We start from the raw sequence: 17,225 nt of genomic DNA, 5'->3' as shown, positions 1-17,225 counted from the left end.
TGTTTCTAATTATGTAGAAAACAGTAAAAGGAAAAAAAAAAAAATTTGTCTCAAGATTTTGCAGTCAAATTTGTAATTTAGAAAAACAGATCTGCAGTTGAAACTTCCACTTTCTTCCCTAATACTATTTAAAATGTCGGGGGGGGGGGGGGGTGGGGAGCAGTACCCACCCTTCCATATAACAGCTTTGTAGGTAACCCTTCCAGTACTATAAAAGCCTCAGATGGCCGATCTTCTCCGGCCTGCAGACTCCTATGGCAGTGAAGCGAGAAACTGGAAGAGCCTGGGCCGGGGAGAAAATCCCCTCACCTGGCCCCGCTGTGAGGCCGTGCGCAGGCCTCACTGGTGCAGCAGGCCCCCTCCGCTCGCATCGGCAGATCCACAGACAAATATCAGAAGGAATCACCCGAGGGCGAGCTGCCAAAATGGTCCGATTGCTTTTTCCCTGTCAAATGGCAGGAGCTGGCCTTTAATGAGAGAAGGCTTATGGTCTGGCCCTCGAGTGCAAAGGTTACTCTTAGCTCCCCAGTTGTCTTTTTTCCTAAAACAAACAAACAGAAAAAATAATGGGAAAAAGCCATGCTACCAAGCACTTTGAGATCCCTAGGAATTGATTCATGTCTTTAAATAGGAGCTTCCCGAGTATTCCTGTAGCATTAATACCTTTCCTCTTTTAAATTAAAACTGGACAAACATTTTCCCTAAACACATGCAGCCTAGCTTAACAGCAGTTTTTTGCTAGTAAGTACAAAAATAAACCAACCATAAAGCTAAATAAAATCAACTAATTTTAGTACACACAAGCTGAGCGAAGATGACAAAAATCCACAAATAATTTACTTTTCACAATTTAAAATTATTAGTAAGCAGTGGTGAGTGGAACAAGGATTGCAGAGTGCAATTACTGTCTTCACAGATTCTCTTCAAAAGAGCCTTTTAATTATGACACATTAATCATATCCCGTGAATTCTAATTTTTACTTGTATAAGATTTTTCCAGCTCATTTATTTTCCTCTGATTTCCTCTCCACTGTACCCCACAGACTTTACCTAGTCGAGAAGGACTCTTACAAAATAGTAACCAAGATCCAGAACATCTTTCCCCTGCCGCAGCCCTGTAAAGCAGTAGTAGTGAGAGGTCCAGCTGGCCAATTTTTTTTGACTGTGATGTAGACATATGCAGAGAAAAGAAGACAGATAGTCAGCTAACATGATATTTTAAAACTAAGGGAACTCATGTGCAAAATACTGCAAATAAAATCTATTCCAGTCCTGGGCTATTTAAGTGCTTTGAAGGGCACTGAGCCAACAGATACAAATTGAAATGTGAAACTTTTTTATTTTAACAGCAGCCTAGTATCTGTAGAACGGGTACACCATTTGCTTCAGAAGCTCAGATTTACATAGCAAAATGAGGCTGAAAAGCAGCAAGATGCATGACAATCCCATCAATGGCAGGAAAAAGCATTTCCTTTTTCTGGGGCAGCTGAATGCTACCTCATTTACTTTGAAGACGATTTCAAATCCTAATCTGGTCAGAAACAGGAGCAACAAGTTCCTTTACTTATTTACATAAATTATGATTAAATCTATATTTTATCGCAAGTAAGAAATGGGAGAGTGGTACGTTTGATTCACACTGGAGATGCACATGTACAGGGCTATGTAACTGTCTCAGCTTCATTTTTCAAAGGTAGTTGCACTTGACAATGACCAGATAAAATTTCAGGTCACTCACTTCACCTACAATAAGTGAGAAAATTTCAAAGATAAAAAACGTGGAGACAAAATGTAACAGTTAATGTGTCTGCACAGGCTCAAAGTCACAAGTACACTTCACAAAAAGAAAGACCACTACAAAATGTAGTAATTTTTAAACAGGTCTTGCCAAAGACTGTCCCTAGAGCTCACTGGCCTCTGGTCAGAGCTTAAAAATAAATAAATAAATAAATAATTTCCTTCCTTGATAATCCCAAACATATGGGAATTCCACGTGGGCTTTCTTTTCTTCACTGCCTTGTTTTCATCTCACTCCTACTCTAAATCCCAGCTGATTCACTCCTGCATAGTAGGCAACATTGTTATTTGCCCACTGGCTAGTTTTCCCTTTCCAATTTAACTGATGTTTTTGCCTTAGCAGGGGATGAAATCCATGGAGCAGTAAAAGCATGAACCTGCCACCTCCTGCCTCTTCCCTGATCTTCACAACAGACCTTCTGCCACGACCCACCAGGAACCACTGGCATGGTTGCTATGACCAGTGACCACGGATAAGAGCTTCCAGCGTTGCTCTGAAGGTAAGTGAGTGCCTTAGAAGAAGCAATCCTGGGAGAAACTAGTGGAGCTCTAATCGAACCTACTTGTGCTGGGAGAGGAGCACGTCCTGAGGAACGGCCGTGATGAGCCTCCTCCCTCCAGTGTCACTGCACATAGACATCGCAGTCCATTACAACCCTCTCAAAAACACACACAGGCAAAGCCTTGCTACAAAACACTAACCGTGCTATACTCATGGTTTGGACTTTTTTTATAGTACAGGTTCCACTGCTTCCATGCAGGCCATTTGCAAGGACTGGTTTTGTACGAAGGGGGTGCCAGAATGTTGATCTGTAAAGGCAGGGACACTTTTGTCAACCTAAAACTGGTATGTTTGTTTACTTTGTCTTTGGCCAAAAATATATTATGCCTCACCACATTACACCACAGTATTAGTCCTGTCTCCTATAACTTTCAGGTCCTTGTCCTTTTATTTTGCTGGGATCCAACAGCAATCAAAAAAAACCAAAACCCCAAAAAACAACAACAAAAGAAAAACCTACCCAATTTATCCATAGTACTTATCCAACAGCAGCAACAAACCCTACCCAACTACATTTCCATAGTACTTCCATTAGAGGGATCTGAAGGGATTTTGAGGCTGCCACCTCAAAATAGTCCAATATGCCCCAGTACTTGTCTTTGCTCCTCAAGCTTTCCTTTTTTCAGCTTCTATAAAAAGCTCAAAAATAAACACAAAAGGCCCATGTAACTATTAAAAACAAAACAAAACAAAAAAAAGGACAAAAAAAAATACACAGATTTGAGTTGGAGCTTGCCTTCTGGCATTTGAACCCAGGAGGATAACATTTTCAAAATTTCTCCTTGTATCTAAAAAGAGGGTAAATTCTTTTCAACAAAATTAAGACAATGGAGCTCAGCTTCTCAGGTAATGACACAGCTCCAGAAATCAGGCCCTTACCACCTATTATAGTAAGACCAGTGAAGTGATAAAATTACAAAAGTAGCTGATTTTTTCCTCACACTGTTCATTCCTTACAACTCTCATGAAATAAGAGCTATTAACAATTAAGAAAGAATGGCTGCATATTCAGAACTTGCTAATGTGCATGTTCATCACCTTCAAAATATCAGGCTATAAATTTTAAGAGTCCATGACACACTTAAGGTGTTTAATACATATCCTTCTTTTCTCTAATAGCTGGAATAAACTGAAGGAAACGTAACCTCTCACCAATTACATGGAAATTGAAGTTTGTGTTTTGCAGCAACACTCACATTAACCTGCTAGACCCAACACTCACGTTAACCTGCAAACTTCAGAGCAAGTTTACAGGAGAGGTTTATGCTCACCCCCTGCACAGAACAAACTGCCATAAGGAAGAACAATAAACAAAACCTCCTCATGCATAGAATGAAAGATTTAAATTTCAGAAAGGACCTGTGCGTTCAGAGCATAAATCAGATCCTGTTGTGGTTTCAGTACCCACTAACCAAATCACAGCTACAGGACTCTGAGCTCTCAGGAGGTGCATGCTGAGCCTCCCTTTGCAATGATGTTGCACATACATTATTTACATGATTTCACCAAATGTGCAGTTTGGAAATACAATGAGACAGGCAGGTTTACCTCTACTTCATATAATCAAGACTAACATAAGTGGCAAGATGAGACAACAGTAGTTTCTTTGCTAAGATTTAATGCTGTCCAGATGGACTTCAAGGAAGCTGTGAAGAACACAGGGTGCCTTAAGAGTTTGACTATTCCATTCGTCAAAAGCTTGTAAGAGAAGCAAAATTAATATGAACAGAACTGTGGTGAAGAAAGTGGAAAAAACCCTAAATGATCTTTGATTCTCTTCCTCACAGGGCTTCTCAGGGCAGGCAAAACAATAAAAGATAGAGCAAAGGTATTCCATCAGATTATTTAAAGAAATAAAAAGAGCCATGCACACAATTCATATTGGACCCTTGCCACCTCATATTTAAATCTGGCATTGGAGAAAGCGCACCTATGCAGACAGGTGTAAAGCATGTAATCCATCAGAAGTAGGACACAATACATCCCTGAAGAAAGAGACAAATATATCACACTCTTCAATACAATACAAAACTTTTTCCTTTTTCAGCTTTCACATAATTCCTAAGTAGAACTGTATGTGAATTAACGAGAATTAGCTGGGGAGATTTAGTGACAGCTGACTCCGATACGGTAGCTAGTCTGGAGATCTATTATTAGGATACTGTATCGTAAAACTGGAAACGGTCAGAAATACTTCGGCTGCAAACACTTTGCAAAACTGGACTGACTGCACTCAAATTTCCTCCCTTGGAAAAAAAGAAAAAATCTGACTTCACACAACTACTCTATTTTTATATTGGCAGAGCAATTATTTCAGAACTGCCATTGTGAAGCTCAGCTCTGTACTGTGTTTATCTGCTGTATGACAAACCAGCACTGGAACGAAAGCCAAATTGCATGTCTTAAATGACCTGAAAAGAGAAGTTCTTTCATAGTAGCTTCCTTCCAAGAACAGAAATTAAAAAAGGGAAATTTCTACAAATGCAATTGAGCAGTAATACAAGTTCAGCAGTGCTAAAGTCCCCCATGAAACAAATGTTTATCCCCATACCGGCACAGCAGGCTTTCAGCACTAAATGCACACTTGCAAAGTTACCAGGCACCAGCAGTCTTGTAACCACAACATTAAATCTTATGCCTTTTTTCACAACCCGCTATTTGGTCTCGGTCCGCTGCTGCCTTGCCTGCATTCGCTCACCCCCTCGCCAAGACGCTGTGCGGAGCAGCAGCTCTGCTCCCCACCTTTCTGCTCCAGTTTCTCCATAACTTCCTCACTGGCAGGATTCCTTCTCACCCGAGGCAAAGTGTCAGGGCAGCGGTGCCTTGCCCTGTACGTGCGCTCAGCGGTCCTGGGAGGGGACTGGGTGAGAAAGAGTCAGCCTGGGGGAAAAGTCCCACGCCAGAGGGCTGCAGGGGAGAAGGGAGGTGTCCAAGCATCACCATACACTGCAGTTTCTGATGGGTGGCGAAGTCAGGATGGGAGTAACATTTAACAAGAAACATCCCTTTCCTACCTGATCATGCCCCACTCTGACTCCAGTGACTGCTTGCCCAAGGAGTTTAATGCGATCCCAGCACTTAGCAGGGCCAAGATATTTGCTTTTAGTGAGAGCACTGTGAAGGACGCAAGTGGAACCTGCCTGTAGCAGCTTTGCAGCTCTACGCTATTTGTTGTAGAGCAGAAAAGCAGCAAGCGCATTTGTGGTCCTAAAGTCTTCCAGTTTCAGGCAGGGAAGAAGATAACAAATTCCTATCCAAAGCAGCTAATAAATTTTAACACCCCTCTACTGAGTTGCTACGCACTGGGGTCTGACTTTTTGGAAACCCAAGTGCATTTATACCCTTATTTGCTTACATTTACAACCTTGGTGGGCCTAGTCCTGTGAATAAAACTTTGTATATGCTAACCACCAGTAGCAATCTTTTAAATAATTAATTTTGAAAGAACTCAGTTCGAAATAGTAAAAGCTTTGCAACTGGATTCAGAGCTGTTTTTCAGATGAAAAATCAGGGAGACAAGTTTAACTGAAACCTTACATCATGTGTAATCCAAGTAATCCTAGCTGTTAAGTGAAGTCTCAAGGTGCACTGAGGGCAGACATCCAGTTACATTATCAAGTGCCTGTCATATTTTTCCTTTTCCATTTCTTTCACTTTCAGAATCCCCATAGACGTGTAAGGAGATGACATCCTTTACATTCACTTTTTCTTCCAAAAATTGTTTTTTTTTAATCTAAGACAGACTGAATTGGATTATTAGCCCAATCAAACCTGGTATCTGGATTCTGGCAGAAACCAATATTGAATGTTCCCCTGAGTAATGAAGACCACACGATGCCACGCTAACAGAGCTCACCACACACGCAGCCTGTAACACAGAGGGAAAAATTATTTCACAGCCTCTGTGGCTATCGGGCCACGCTTTGATACATCGGATGGGGGTCGGCTTCTTCTTAACTACATTTATTGACCGTACAACAACGCAACCCTTTTTAAATACAGGTGTTGAGCCTGATGGCACGGAGCAACAATCTGACCAACCCTCTTACGTCCAGGTGTAAAAATAAATAAATAAAAAAGTAAAGATCCCACAGAATCGCAAACACGTAACAGCCGCACGCTCTCCGTTGGCTAGGCGTTTCGGCATTCCTGTAGCTCTTCGCCAGCAGCCCGGGCAGGAGGAGGAGGAGGATCCCTGCGTGCAGGGCCGAGGCCGGGGCTCGGCCTGCGAGAAGCAGGCACCGAGGCAGGGAGGCGAAAAGCCCCGAGGGCTGGCAGGAAACGAGCTCGGCTCAGCTGAGGAGCCCGAGCAGCCGTCTCGGCCGCCCCGTGACTCGGCGGGGGAGGCTCGGGGAAACTTCTCACCCCCCCCCTCAAGGGCTGGCGCTGCCTGCCCGCTGCTCAGCTCCAGCGGAGGATTCGGAGCGATTCTCGCCGGGGGAGGGCACTGCGAGCACCACCCCCCCCGCCCCCCACCACCACTCCGGAGCGCCCAGGCGCGGCTTTAACAGAAAATAGAAACACACCCGCGCGGATGGGTTACTCTAAGCCGCGATCGCGACGCTTTTCAATGGGGGGACGGGGTCCCCGTCCTAAGGGGGGGGGGGGTCCCCATCCTTGGGGGGGGTCCCCCGGGGTTCAGCAGCAGAAGTTGCGTCCCGCCCGGCACTGCACGGAGACAGAAAGTTGCGTTTGGGCAGGCACGGGGGAGGGCGGCAGAGCCCAGCCGCTGAGATGCGACTCCCCCCCCCCAAAATATCCTCCCCCCCCCCTCCAAAATATCGCCCTCCCTCCCGGCCCGCTCCTACCGCCTGCGGCGGGGTCCCGATGAGCATCTCCAGGTAGTACCCGCGGCCGGAGTCCCCCTGCAGGTTGTCCACCATGGCCAAAAAGTTGATGCTGCCCCCGGGCTCCGAGGCCAAGGCCAAGCCTCCCGGCTCTCCCGGCGCATCCCGCTGCCGGCCCCCGCCGCTCCCCGGCCGCAGCGGCACCGGGGCGGGCGGCGACCCCCGGGGGGCGGCCGGCTGGGACACGCGGAGCGGCAGCAAGAAGAAAGCCCGGCACAGCCCCGCGGCGCCGGCCAGCAGCAGCAGGAGGCTGGGGGCGGCCGGCGGCGCCCCCATCCCGGAGGCACGTCCCGGCTGCGGCGGGGCTCGGCAGGGAGGCAGCGGCCGCCTGGCTGCCGGGCTGGAGCAGCCAGCAGGAGGAGGAGGAGGAGGAGGAGGAGGAGGAGGAAGGCGGGAGCGGCTTCCCCACGCCCCGGCTCCATCTCCCCCCTCCCCTCGGCGCCGAGCTCCTCCTCGCCTTTCTCCCGGCCGGGGAAGTTGTGCTGCTCGCTCAGGCCGCCCGGCCTCCGCCGGAGGGGAGGCGGAGGCTGAGAAACTTGGAGGCTCGGCCCCGGGGCGGAAAGTTTCCGACAGCCCCGGGGGGGACGGCGGGGGATCCGGGCCCCCGGGGATCCGCGCTGTGGGCTGGCGGTGTCCGTGCGTCCGTGTGTCCATGTGCCTGTGTGGAAATTCATCTCCTGTATTAACGGCGCGTTGCCATAAAACCCGGCACGACAGACGCCTGCTTATCAGAAAGACCGACTGCGAGGCTTTAAATGCCTTCATCATGCGCGGAATTAATAGCGGCAGGCCAGTGCGGCCTTTCGGGGGATGGGAAGGCTTGGCCATCTTTGCCCAGGTACTTTGGTGTCCTAGGCACTCCCTAGGCAACTGCCTGTTCTCTCCTTAGGTGTAAAGCTGCTCCAAGTTGAGATCTCTCTCCTAATAGCGAGGGATCCCTCCCTCCCTGCGAAGGAAGAGTCCTCCTTAGGGTTTCCAAGCGTTTCAGTGAACTTGAATGAAGTTTCCCATGGACGTGCCGGTGCTCTCCCCCAGGAAGACTGAGCAAGCTCTTTGCTGGCAGGGCACTCTGGTGAGGCTGTTATTCGTAGCTAGTGCCAGAGGTGCTTGCAGAGGGTACTCCTTGCAAAGCAGTTGGAACACACCCGCTCTTTCTGAAGGAAAAACGGGTGCCTTCACTTTTCTCACTGACATTTTCTATACCCTGACGTGTCATTCAATTTCTGGAACCCCTCTCCTCGCATTGTAACTCATCCCTTAGATCATTCCAGTGCTTCTGGGGTATTTCAGCACAAGGTGATGCAGTCCCCGACGTCCACCTCAGAGCTCTCCATAGGGAGGAGAAATGCTCTGTCAGGCTCTCAGCCTTACAGTGATGAAGGTGGGAAGCGAGCAGTGGGATTGCCCTGACAGAGAACTTGAGTAGAGGGCATAGATAAAGGTTGCTCTGTTTTACTTGTGGGAAACAATGTGTCTTACTGAAAGGCTCAATTGTGCAAACTCTGCACCTCCCTGGCCGCAGGAAGCTTTCTGCTTGCCTGACAAGTAGGAAGGTTAAATATTGCAGTCCTGCTCTGCGTAGTCCCACCTGCTCAGGACAGAAGAGCTGGGAAGTGCTGCTCTGGAGGGATGGCAGCTGAACACCTGGGGGAGCGGCAGCTGGGCTCAGAAGAGGTTATCTCCAGGGTGCTACAGTAATGGCTTTTTCTGATGCGGCTGGGATAGCGACAGGTTATGATGCAAGGCCTGCGTGGTCAGAGCTGAGGCTGAAGGGGATTTCAAGTGGTTAGGGATCTTCGTGGGTGAGCTGAGAGGTGGAGAAATGCCCCCGCCCCTCTGAGAAAGGAAATGTGGGAAGAAACCAGGAGTATAATTGAACACCCCCTCAGAGTGGAAGGGATATATTTATAACAGTCAGCAGCTATATACATTTTGTTTGAATTCTTTTACAGTACAGTAAGCCTTCCCCCCGCCACTGTTGCTAAGATACATTACCATACTTCTGGGCAAAGCAATCCCTGTCAGAGGAAGTGTATAGTTCCCGAAGTATAGGAGATACAGCATAGCCTTTAAGTGTTCAAGCAAAAACTTGTCTTTTTGTCGGACTGTTTGTTAAAAGTTCCCCGTGTCCTGTTTTCTGCAGACGTAGGTAAGTCTTACAGCACATGTATATCAGAGAGCTGCTGCATGAGGTGTATGCGTAACCTTTCCATCCTTCCAATCACATCATCACAGCTGGGCCCGTGTTTGTACAAAAGCGAGTTGTGCGGTTTCTGTCTGCCCTCATCTCTCCTTTATTTACCTAAGAATCTGATGAGGCTTAGACTGTACTGTGCGCAGGTGAGTAGACCTAGCGCGCTTATGAACAATGGCAGGAGGGGGCCTTGTAAGAGCAATGCAAACAACTGCTTTTGGAGAAGACATTATAAACTACTCCCAGAGAGCGGAACATAACTGTACACAATGTTCCATAGAGAGGAAATCATCTGTATGCAATGCAGTTACGTTCAATGTGCACGTTTATTTGTTTGTGTGCCACATACACCAAATAAATGAAATGTTGGAAATAGATACAAATAAAGGAGTGTCTGGACTCCTTATTTTATAGAATTTTTGAAGAATCTATATTTTTTTCTTTCTGTATTTTTGTTATTCCAAATATGTATCTTTGAGTAAATAGCTTTTAAAAACCTTTAAATATCAGCCTGTGAGAATAGGTCTCTTTAAAAATTCATTATTTCACATGTAAATTTGCAGGTGTATCTTGACTTTGATCCAAGTTTGCATTCATTTACGGAACCACAGAATCATAGAATAATCTGGGTTGGAAGAGACCTCCAAGATCACCTAGTCCAACCTCTGAAACCATTTACTTTGCTGGTATTATGGTACTTAAAACCCTGAGCCACTTGAAAGTGAATTGACGTACATCTCTATAACATAACCTTCCACCAGTATTTACAGAGTACAGTGTGTCATAAACATGTAACTGTTGTGTGTTATGGATGAGGTATGTTAACTAAGTCTGAGGGACAGTTGCTATATGGAGATACTAAATAAGGGCTGTTGGGAAAACAGGACTGAAGAAGGCTGAAGATGCAGAGGAAGTGCTGGAGCTAATAGGAACAGAGGAACTCTGGATGACTAAAAAGAGATCCTCTCTTTCCAAAAAGGGAAGCTATTAGGGGACTGCTTAGACTGAAGTGGTTCTCAGCTGTGCGTCTGAAGAAGTGAGGCTGACCTATGCTATCATTATACAATGATAAGGCAAGATGAACACAAAGACTTCTATTCTAAAATTGCTTTGTCTACTTTCCATGTTCCTACTGTTAGTATAATCAATACTTCAGTTTTAAGAAGACTGCTCTTTACTGCTAATTGCACACCTATATGGAAAGAAACCCAGCTGGATCTGCAGTGTACAAACAGTTAATTTGAAAACTGCAAGAGCATTAAGAGAGGGGAGATTTTGTTCTTCTTGCACCTCACTGGGAAATGGTCTTCTCTGTTTGCGGTCTTCTTGCATCAGCCTTTTCATACTTTGGGCCTAGTCCAGGGAAATACTGCTGGCAAGTGACAGAGCAGTAAACAATCAAGTGGCAGCAGAGACCACACGGTTTGGCTCTGTTGCACGTCTGCCAAGGCAGAACATCTTCCAAGGCATTGAACAAACCGTCTGCCTTGTGGGGTGAGATATGTGTCACTCAGGAGAGCTATTCCAGTGATGCTCCTAAGGCTCTAGTAGCATCTCCTGTGCCAAAGTGAGGGCGTGGACAGTCTGGGGTCTTGTTTAAGGACTGAGCATATGCACAGTGCGTAGAACTTGTCCAAAATTTATTTTATGGCTGAAGAATACATGGTTGGGTATGTAGGTGCAAATGTTTAGTGTCCTTTATCTCTTTGCTGTGGGTAGAATATCTTGGTAAGGTAGTTGTCTTTGACCACTGTCTATGCAGATAGGTTTCTGAATGATTATATATCCATTTGGCTACAGCTGAATGATACAGGATGTTGAAGATCCAACTGTCTGCTGTCAAAGCTCCATTAAAAACAAGCAAAACATAATTCTTAGTTGCTGCTGCCAGTACTGGAGACTGGCTGAACTGAACTCAGGAATTATCCAAAGGCATTGTTTTGTGGTAGAGGCTGTCACCCGGTTGGGTGCTGAGGTCCCTATTCCACATCTTCCGTGGAGCAAGGTCCTTTACCCAAGCACGACTTCTCAGGTTGTGAGCTCATCTCCATTTGGAGCATGAGGCCCTTTCTCCTATTGAAACCTCCACACCCCAAAACATTTTCTTTCTCCCCTGAGCCCTCAAGCCTTCATACACTCTTCTCTGCCCCAGCTCATCCCTTTGTCAGGGGAAAAGTGATGTGCCACTGACCAAAGGAGATGTGAAAATGAGCTTGATTTCTGCTTGTCACACCACTAGAGCAGAGGGTATGCATAGATGGCACTACCCCTCCTTTGTGGAAAGGGGTAGGAGCAAAGGAAGGGGAGGCAGAACTACAGCTGCAGGTTGAAGTGCCTCAAAGTGCAGCTGGCCCAGGCACTATAGGTTCAGATGGCAGCACAGAGCAGAGGTCAAGATTAGGGTCTTGGACCTCCTGATACAAAAATACCATCAGTAAATTTGGTACTATGATTCGTACTTCTTGTATCACCTGTGGTTTAACTCTTGTAAACTGTGGGCCTGACGTAGCTCTTTGCTAACTGGGAGAGTGGGTGTTTGAGTTTCTGCCCCATGTCTGAGGCAGACTGCAGAATTCTGGTTGAATGCATTGACCACTCTCAGAACAGTGTTTTTTTTTTTTTTTTTTTCCTCAGAAAGCTCTGCAGGCATCCTCAACTCTATTCTCTAGCTGGCACCATGGAAGAAATCATTTGTGGGTTAGACCTTAAAATGATCCGATATCGACCTTCTGATTCCAGACCTTCCTACACCACAAATAGGCAATAGTTATAAATTTATAAACTATGAAAAATTAAACATGCAGTGAACTATAACAGCACTTTAAAAACACCATATTCAGAGCTGGGACATACTGCTGAGATTTCTCAGATACTTTCACAATCATGTGGGGCTGCAATCTCCTTGCCCAGAATTGATAAACTATTCATTTATTGTTAATAGTAAGAGTAGAAAGACGTGATAGTTAGTGGACGTTCAGGAAACTAGTAATCTTGGTCAAGATTTTTCAGAAGTGCTTAGGCCTCGACAGTGTTTACTGGCAAATGGAGGAGATGGGATATAGAATCCTTCTGAAAGGCTGGGCATTAGTCACTTTTGGGAGGTAAATGCACGGAGTAAAGTTTTGTTCCAGTCCATCTGTGTACCAGATGTTCAACAAAGGAGGTTACAGGCATGTTCCTGGCTGCACCCCCCTTAGAAGCTGCAGCCAGGATCTGTTTGTAAATAACCTTGTCATTTAATGGAGCTGTGTGTCTGTATCTATGTCCGTCCTTTGGAGACACTGAGGAATCTTATAATGAATCACATTGTCCACACGGCCAACTCAAAGCTGGGAATTTGCTGTCTGTCTTTGTTTTCTTTGTGGTATTCTGCTTAAGAAATTCATGCTGAAAAGTTCAAGCACTAAATGATCTTGTGGATGGCGAAATCAGTTCCTGTAGCCTGTCTTTATAACTTGCTTTTTTTTTTTTTTTCCTTGTCCACCGTTCCTTATCAACCTGATGTTGATCATGAAGTTGATCGTGATGCATCCAGTCCCTGAAGACTGGATGCAGCAAGTATGTTTGGCCATAATCTATAAAGAGCTGCAGTTTCTTTAACTTATATTCCATAACTCAGTGGCTGCTGGTTGGACATGGAGCTTCCTTCCTTTCCCATCCTCCTGGACCAATAAATTACTGGCTTCTAGTTTAGATATACTGAGGTAGTAAATAAAATCTGAAATGCTGAAGGCTGAATGTGAACCACAGACTTCAGGCCAAGTGTCTGATTGACACTTAGATGAAAAAATTTGGAATGACGATCTAGCTGTCTGTAGTTAGAAGGATTAATTAAAGATTTTTAAAATCTTTTTTTGTTTTGTTTTGTTAAATGATTATTTGCAATCTGATAATGAGCTCTTTATTTTTTATTTTTGGCTTTCTAGTGTTGAAATGATCCTTTATTTATAAAATTTGCCCCTTTTTTGGTCCAAAATAGTAGCAGGGATATGGGTAAAGTATTCATCCCACTGGAAAAAAAAAAAAAAACAAAAAAAACTATTACACTGCTCCCAGTGACCTGGATCTAAATAATCTATTCTGTGATCCATTTCTTTCTGATGAAAAAATAACCTAAAACTTGAGCTCTTTTTTTCCCAAAATTCTTAGAAAGATTGAATTTCTTCTGTGAAGGCACATAAAGATGAACATGTGCATGAAAAATGAATATGTTACTAGTGAAGTAGTCTACAAGCGCTGAAATATTCTTGGCATCTAAGCCAGAGGGAAAACCCAGTGCATCTGAGAGAGGTTTGCAGCTATCATCTTGGCAAAATAAGGTTTTATTGTTATCCTTCTGAGCCTCTGGAGACCCCTGAAATGCTTTACTGGGGCTAGAGAAAGGTGAAATGGAATTGTGTTTTACAGAACCAAATCCAATAGTGACTGTAATGCTAGTTCATGATGTTCCAGGGTATATTTAGCCTTTTGAGTGTTACTGCTAATGATAAGCCCCAAATGCTACTTAAAACTCACACATACTTTTGAAAACCAATAATGAACTGTTTTTAGCAGCGAGTGTTGGTCTTCCTATAGGATAGAGCTAAAAAACAGTTTGGGTACTTTAAGGTTAAACAAGTCAATCAGTAAAAGGACTGTTATCCTACAGTCACCTGGTAATGATAGTAGATGAAATGATCCAGATAAAGTATGTCCTAAGGCAAAACACTATGATCCCACTTAAAAAAAAAAAAAGATCCATGATCTTAGAAAGTGTGATTACATTATTAATGTGTAAAATGTTACATGCCTTTGCACTTCAATTTTTCTCCATCTTTACAAAAATTCATTATTCCTCATCAGATACAGGCTTATAGGTCTTCTCATTATTTATGTCTCCTGCCGTTTGTTTCAAGTACCCAACAATGAGAATAATTATGCTTGCCTTTTTGTATTCTTTGTTTTCAGGAAACAATGCATCAGGGAGGCTGTTTCAGAGACTCAAACTCTCACAGGCAGACAGCCAAGAGGCAGAAGTCTGAAAACAGCTGAAAAAACTTCAGGTGATTCTTCCCTCATTTATTACTTTAGAGCCCATTGAGATAAACCAGGCTGATTTGTTGCTGATAAGGGCAAGATCTGGCCATTTTACTTCAATTTTTCTTTCATCCATAATAGTTTATACTACTGCTTATGATGGATATTAAAAATGCATATTACTTGGAGCTGGTTGCATGACTTCTGGTTGATAATGCAAGGCAAGTTAGAGAAGCTTATAGCTTTGCTAATCTTAGAGGATGAACTTTTTCAGGCTGCACGTCTGCCAGAGACTTGTACTGTTTTGTGCAAGTTTGTTTCTGGCCTTCCTGAGAAATGCGCTGGAGAAAAATACTGTGCTCTGCAGCTTAAAGAAAAACAGTCCAGTGGGCGATGATGATGATGATGATGATGATTATTATTATTATTATTATTATTATTTTGTGAGGAGCAGATCTGGAATGCCTGGGTACTAGGAAAAAAAAAAGTTGCCTGTCTATGAGGTATATGTCTTCCATTGTTTACTTAAAAAAAAATCTGAACCTTGTCTAGTTATTATCCCCCCCAAACCTCATTTTACACGTGCACAGCAGCAACCCGCCTAGCAGCTTATTTCTTCCAAGGACTACTTTTACACTGAACGTGTTCCATCTCTGTTGGTCTTCATCTTCAGGCTCAGGAGCGCTGTTTGGTCCTCACCTGGGGCTCAGTAAGACTTTCTTTGGAGTTACTGCTCTTTGGTGCTGCACTGCTGGATGTAGTAATGGAGATTGCAGAAATGACTATACAACTCTGAGGAGAATGCAAGAGAAGACAGCTTCCACAGTGTAATGGAGCAGGGCTTGGTTTGGCAGGTGCAGGGCTGTGAAGAGGAGAGCGCTGAAAGTGCAAAGAGAAAGGGACATGTACAGTAGCATGACTTGGAGGCGAAGAAGGGGTGCATATGTGGGAGCAGCAGGAGCAGGCTATCAGCACAGAGCTAAAGAAGCCATGGTAACTTTAAAACTCTTCTTACCCAATGAGAATATGACTGCACAAATTCAACATGCCTCAGATGTATTAGTTTGTTAACTAATTAAGAATTCCCATAAGGGAATCTTTTTTTTTTCTTTTTTTTTTTCTCCTTTTTCTTTTTTCAGAACAAGTAGACCTTCTGGATTCTTACAGGCATGTCATTGCTTTTTCCTTCATAGTCTCTCTCTGCTGGATGAGTTTATTGACTGCATTTTAATGCCTTCTGAAGAACCACACATAAAAAAAAAATACTAAAAAAAACCAACACCTTCACAGTACTCTGGTCTCCATGGCAAAGGTTTGGCTGCTATTGCTTTTGAATATGAATTTCGGGATATAGTACCGATAATCCTATTAGTCTGTCTAGGAAACAAAAAAATATGAAATGAAAGTTGACTCAGTGTTGAAGGTAATCTCCTTTATTGGACTTGTATGAGAATACATGTTTCAAAGAGAAAAAAACATTGAAAAATGGCTGTCTCATCTTTCCGGGGTCTCAGAAAGGCCGAAGTTCCGTGTTTTGACTGTACGAAGGGACTGGGTGTGTTTTAGGTTACTTTATGTTCACAGTACCCTATCCATCTCTTATACCCTTTATGGGTATAACAAATGAGAGCCGTAACATGCGGTTTAGGTTCACTCTACTAACTATAAGCAGACTCTGCATTATATAGTTCATGATTACCACTTGAATTTGTAAGAAAGTTGGCAGGAATGCCTTCTGCTAGGTGACCTTTGCAAATGTGGCTGCTGCTGCTACATGTAGTACCTAGGAAGTTGGTGTTTACTGTACTGGCTCTCTCCAGGGAACCAGAAAGGAGGACACAGCAACTCTTTGAGGCTTGGCAGAAGAAAATCAGAGATGTCACTTCCTACTCCATTCCTGCCAAATACAGTTAGAACTTTTGCTGCGGAGAACATCATTTAGGGATTGCAATTAAACCTTGACATGTGAAATACTTAATTTTCAGCAGCTGATGCTATAAACGGAATGCAGATACTAGGAATGGAGTATAATTTGTTTTTCTTGCAATGAATACAAGGTATAAAGTGTTTATTGACTTAAAAAGAAAAACTGAACAAACAGAATAAAGAAGAAAGCATGCATGGATGCTTTGAAGGAAAGAATGTTTTTATTTCATACTTCGAAGAAATTGTTCAACTAGTTCAGCCGTGTAAAAATGTGACCGCTCTAATGCTGCCAAGGGCAGTGAGATCAGGGATAATCTGCTGAGGAAATGCAGCTCACGCAGGCCAACAGACGTATTTTAAACTTACAACACCATTTTTTCAAAGAGGGAAGCATGAAGGGGAGAAGAAGGGAAGTAGAAGAGGAGACCAGTACTGAAGGGTCTCCTTCAGCAGGAAAGGAAATAGAAGGGGAGACCAGTACTGTTCTTTGCTCGCTGAAGAATCCCATCACCTGTTTTGAGGAATGTTCTCTCTGCTGTTTGCTACAGAAACATGTAGATTTGGGGGACAGTCAGACTGCTGTATATTCTCCCCCATGAGGTCCTGCAAAAAAAACCAAAAAACAAACAAACAAAAAAACACAACTGAATGTGATTAAGATGCTAAATAATAATTACTAAGCAGGGAGAAAGCACGAGAGAAAGCTATTCTGGTCTTAATTCTCACTTTGATGTAGTGCTTGTCTTCATGTTCCTCATGTTCTTCATTTTGTTCTCTTCTTTTTCACGTTCTCTTCTTTTAAAGTAGTTCTGGTATACACATGCACATGTTTATCTGTATGCATATGCTGTCTTTGCAAACCCTGTAGTCCAAAGAATAATTC

At 44.0% G+C, this 17,225-nt stretch overlaps 1 protein-coding gene across 2 annotated transcripts in view; it reads right to left on the bottom strand.

Moving 5' to 3' along the window:
• The window catches only part of BACE2 (beta-secretase 2), a 52,540-nt gene extending 44,551 nt beyond the window's left edge, over positions 1-7,989 (bottom strand). The window contains exon 1 of one of the 2 annotated variants that reach the window (XM_048071458.2): positions 7,168-7,989. In XM_048071458.2, coding sequence (XP_047927415.2) covers positions 7,168-7,974 — 807 coding nt within the window. In that variant the 5' untranslated portion in view covers positions 7,975-7,989. The remainder of the gene's footprint in view (positions 1-7,167) is intronic. The other variant, XM_048071459.2, reaches the window with a different exon arrangement.
• Positions 7,990-17,225: the final 9,236 nt, after the last annotated feature.

Source organism: Anser cygnoides, chromosome 1 (genome assembly GCF_040182565.1).
Source record: "Anser cygnoides isolate HZ-2024a breed goose chromosome 1, Taihu_goose_T2T_genome, whole genome shotgun sequence".
NCBI classification, from domain to species: Eukaryota; Metazoa; Chordata; class Aves; order Anseriformes; family Anatidae; genus Anser; species Anser cygnoides.
Note: the sequence above shows the minus strand (reverse complement) of the source record. Positions and strands in the feature narration are given on the sequence as shown.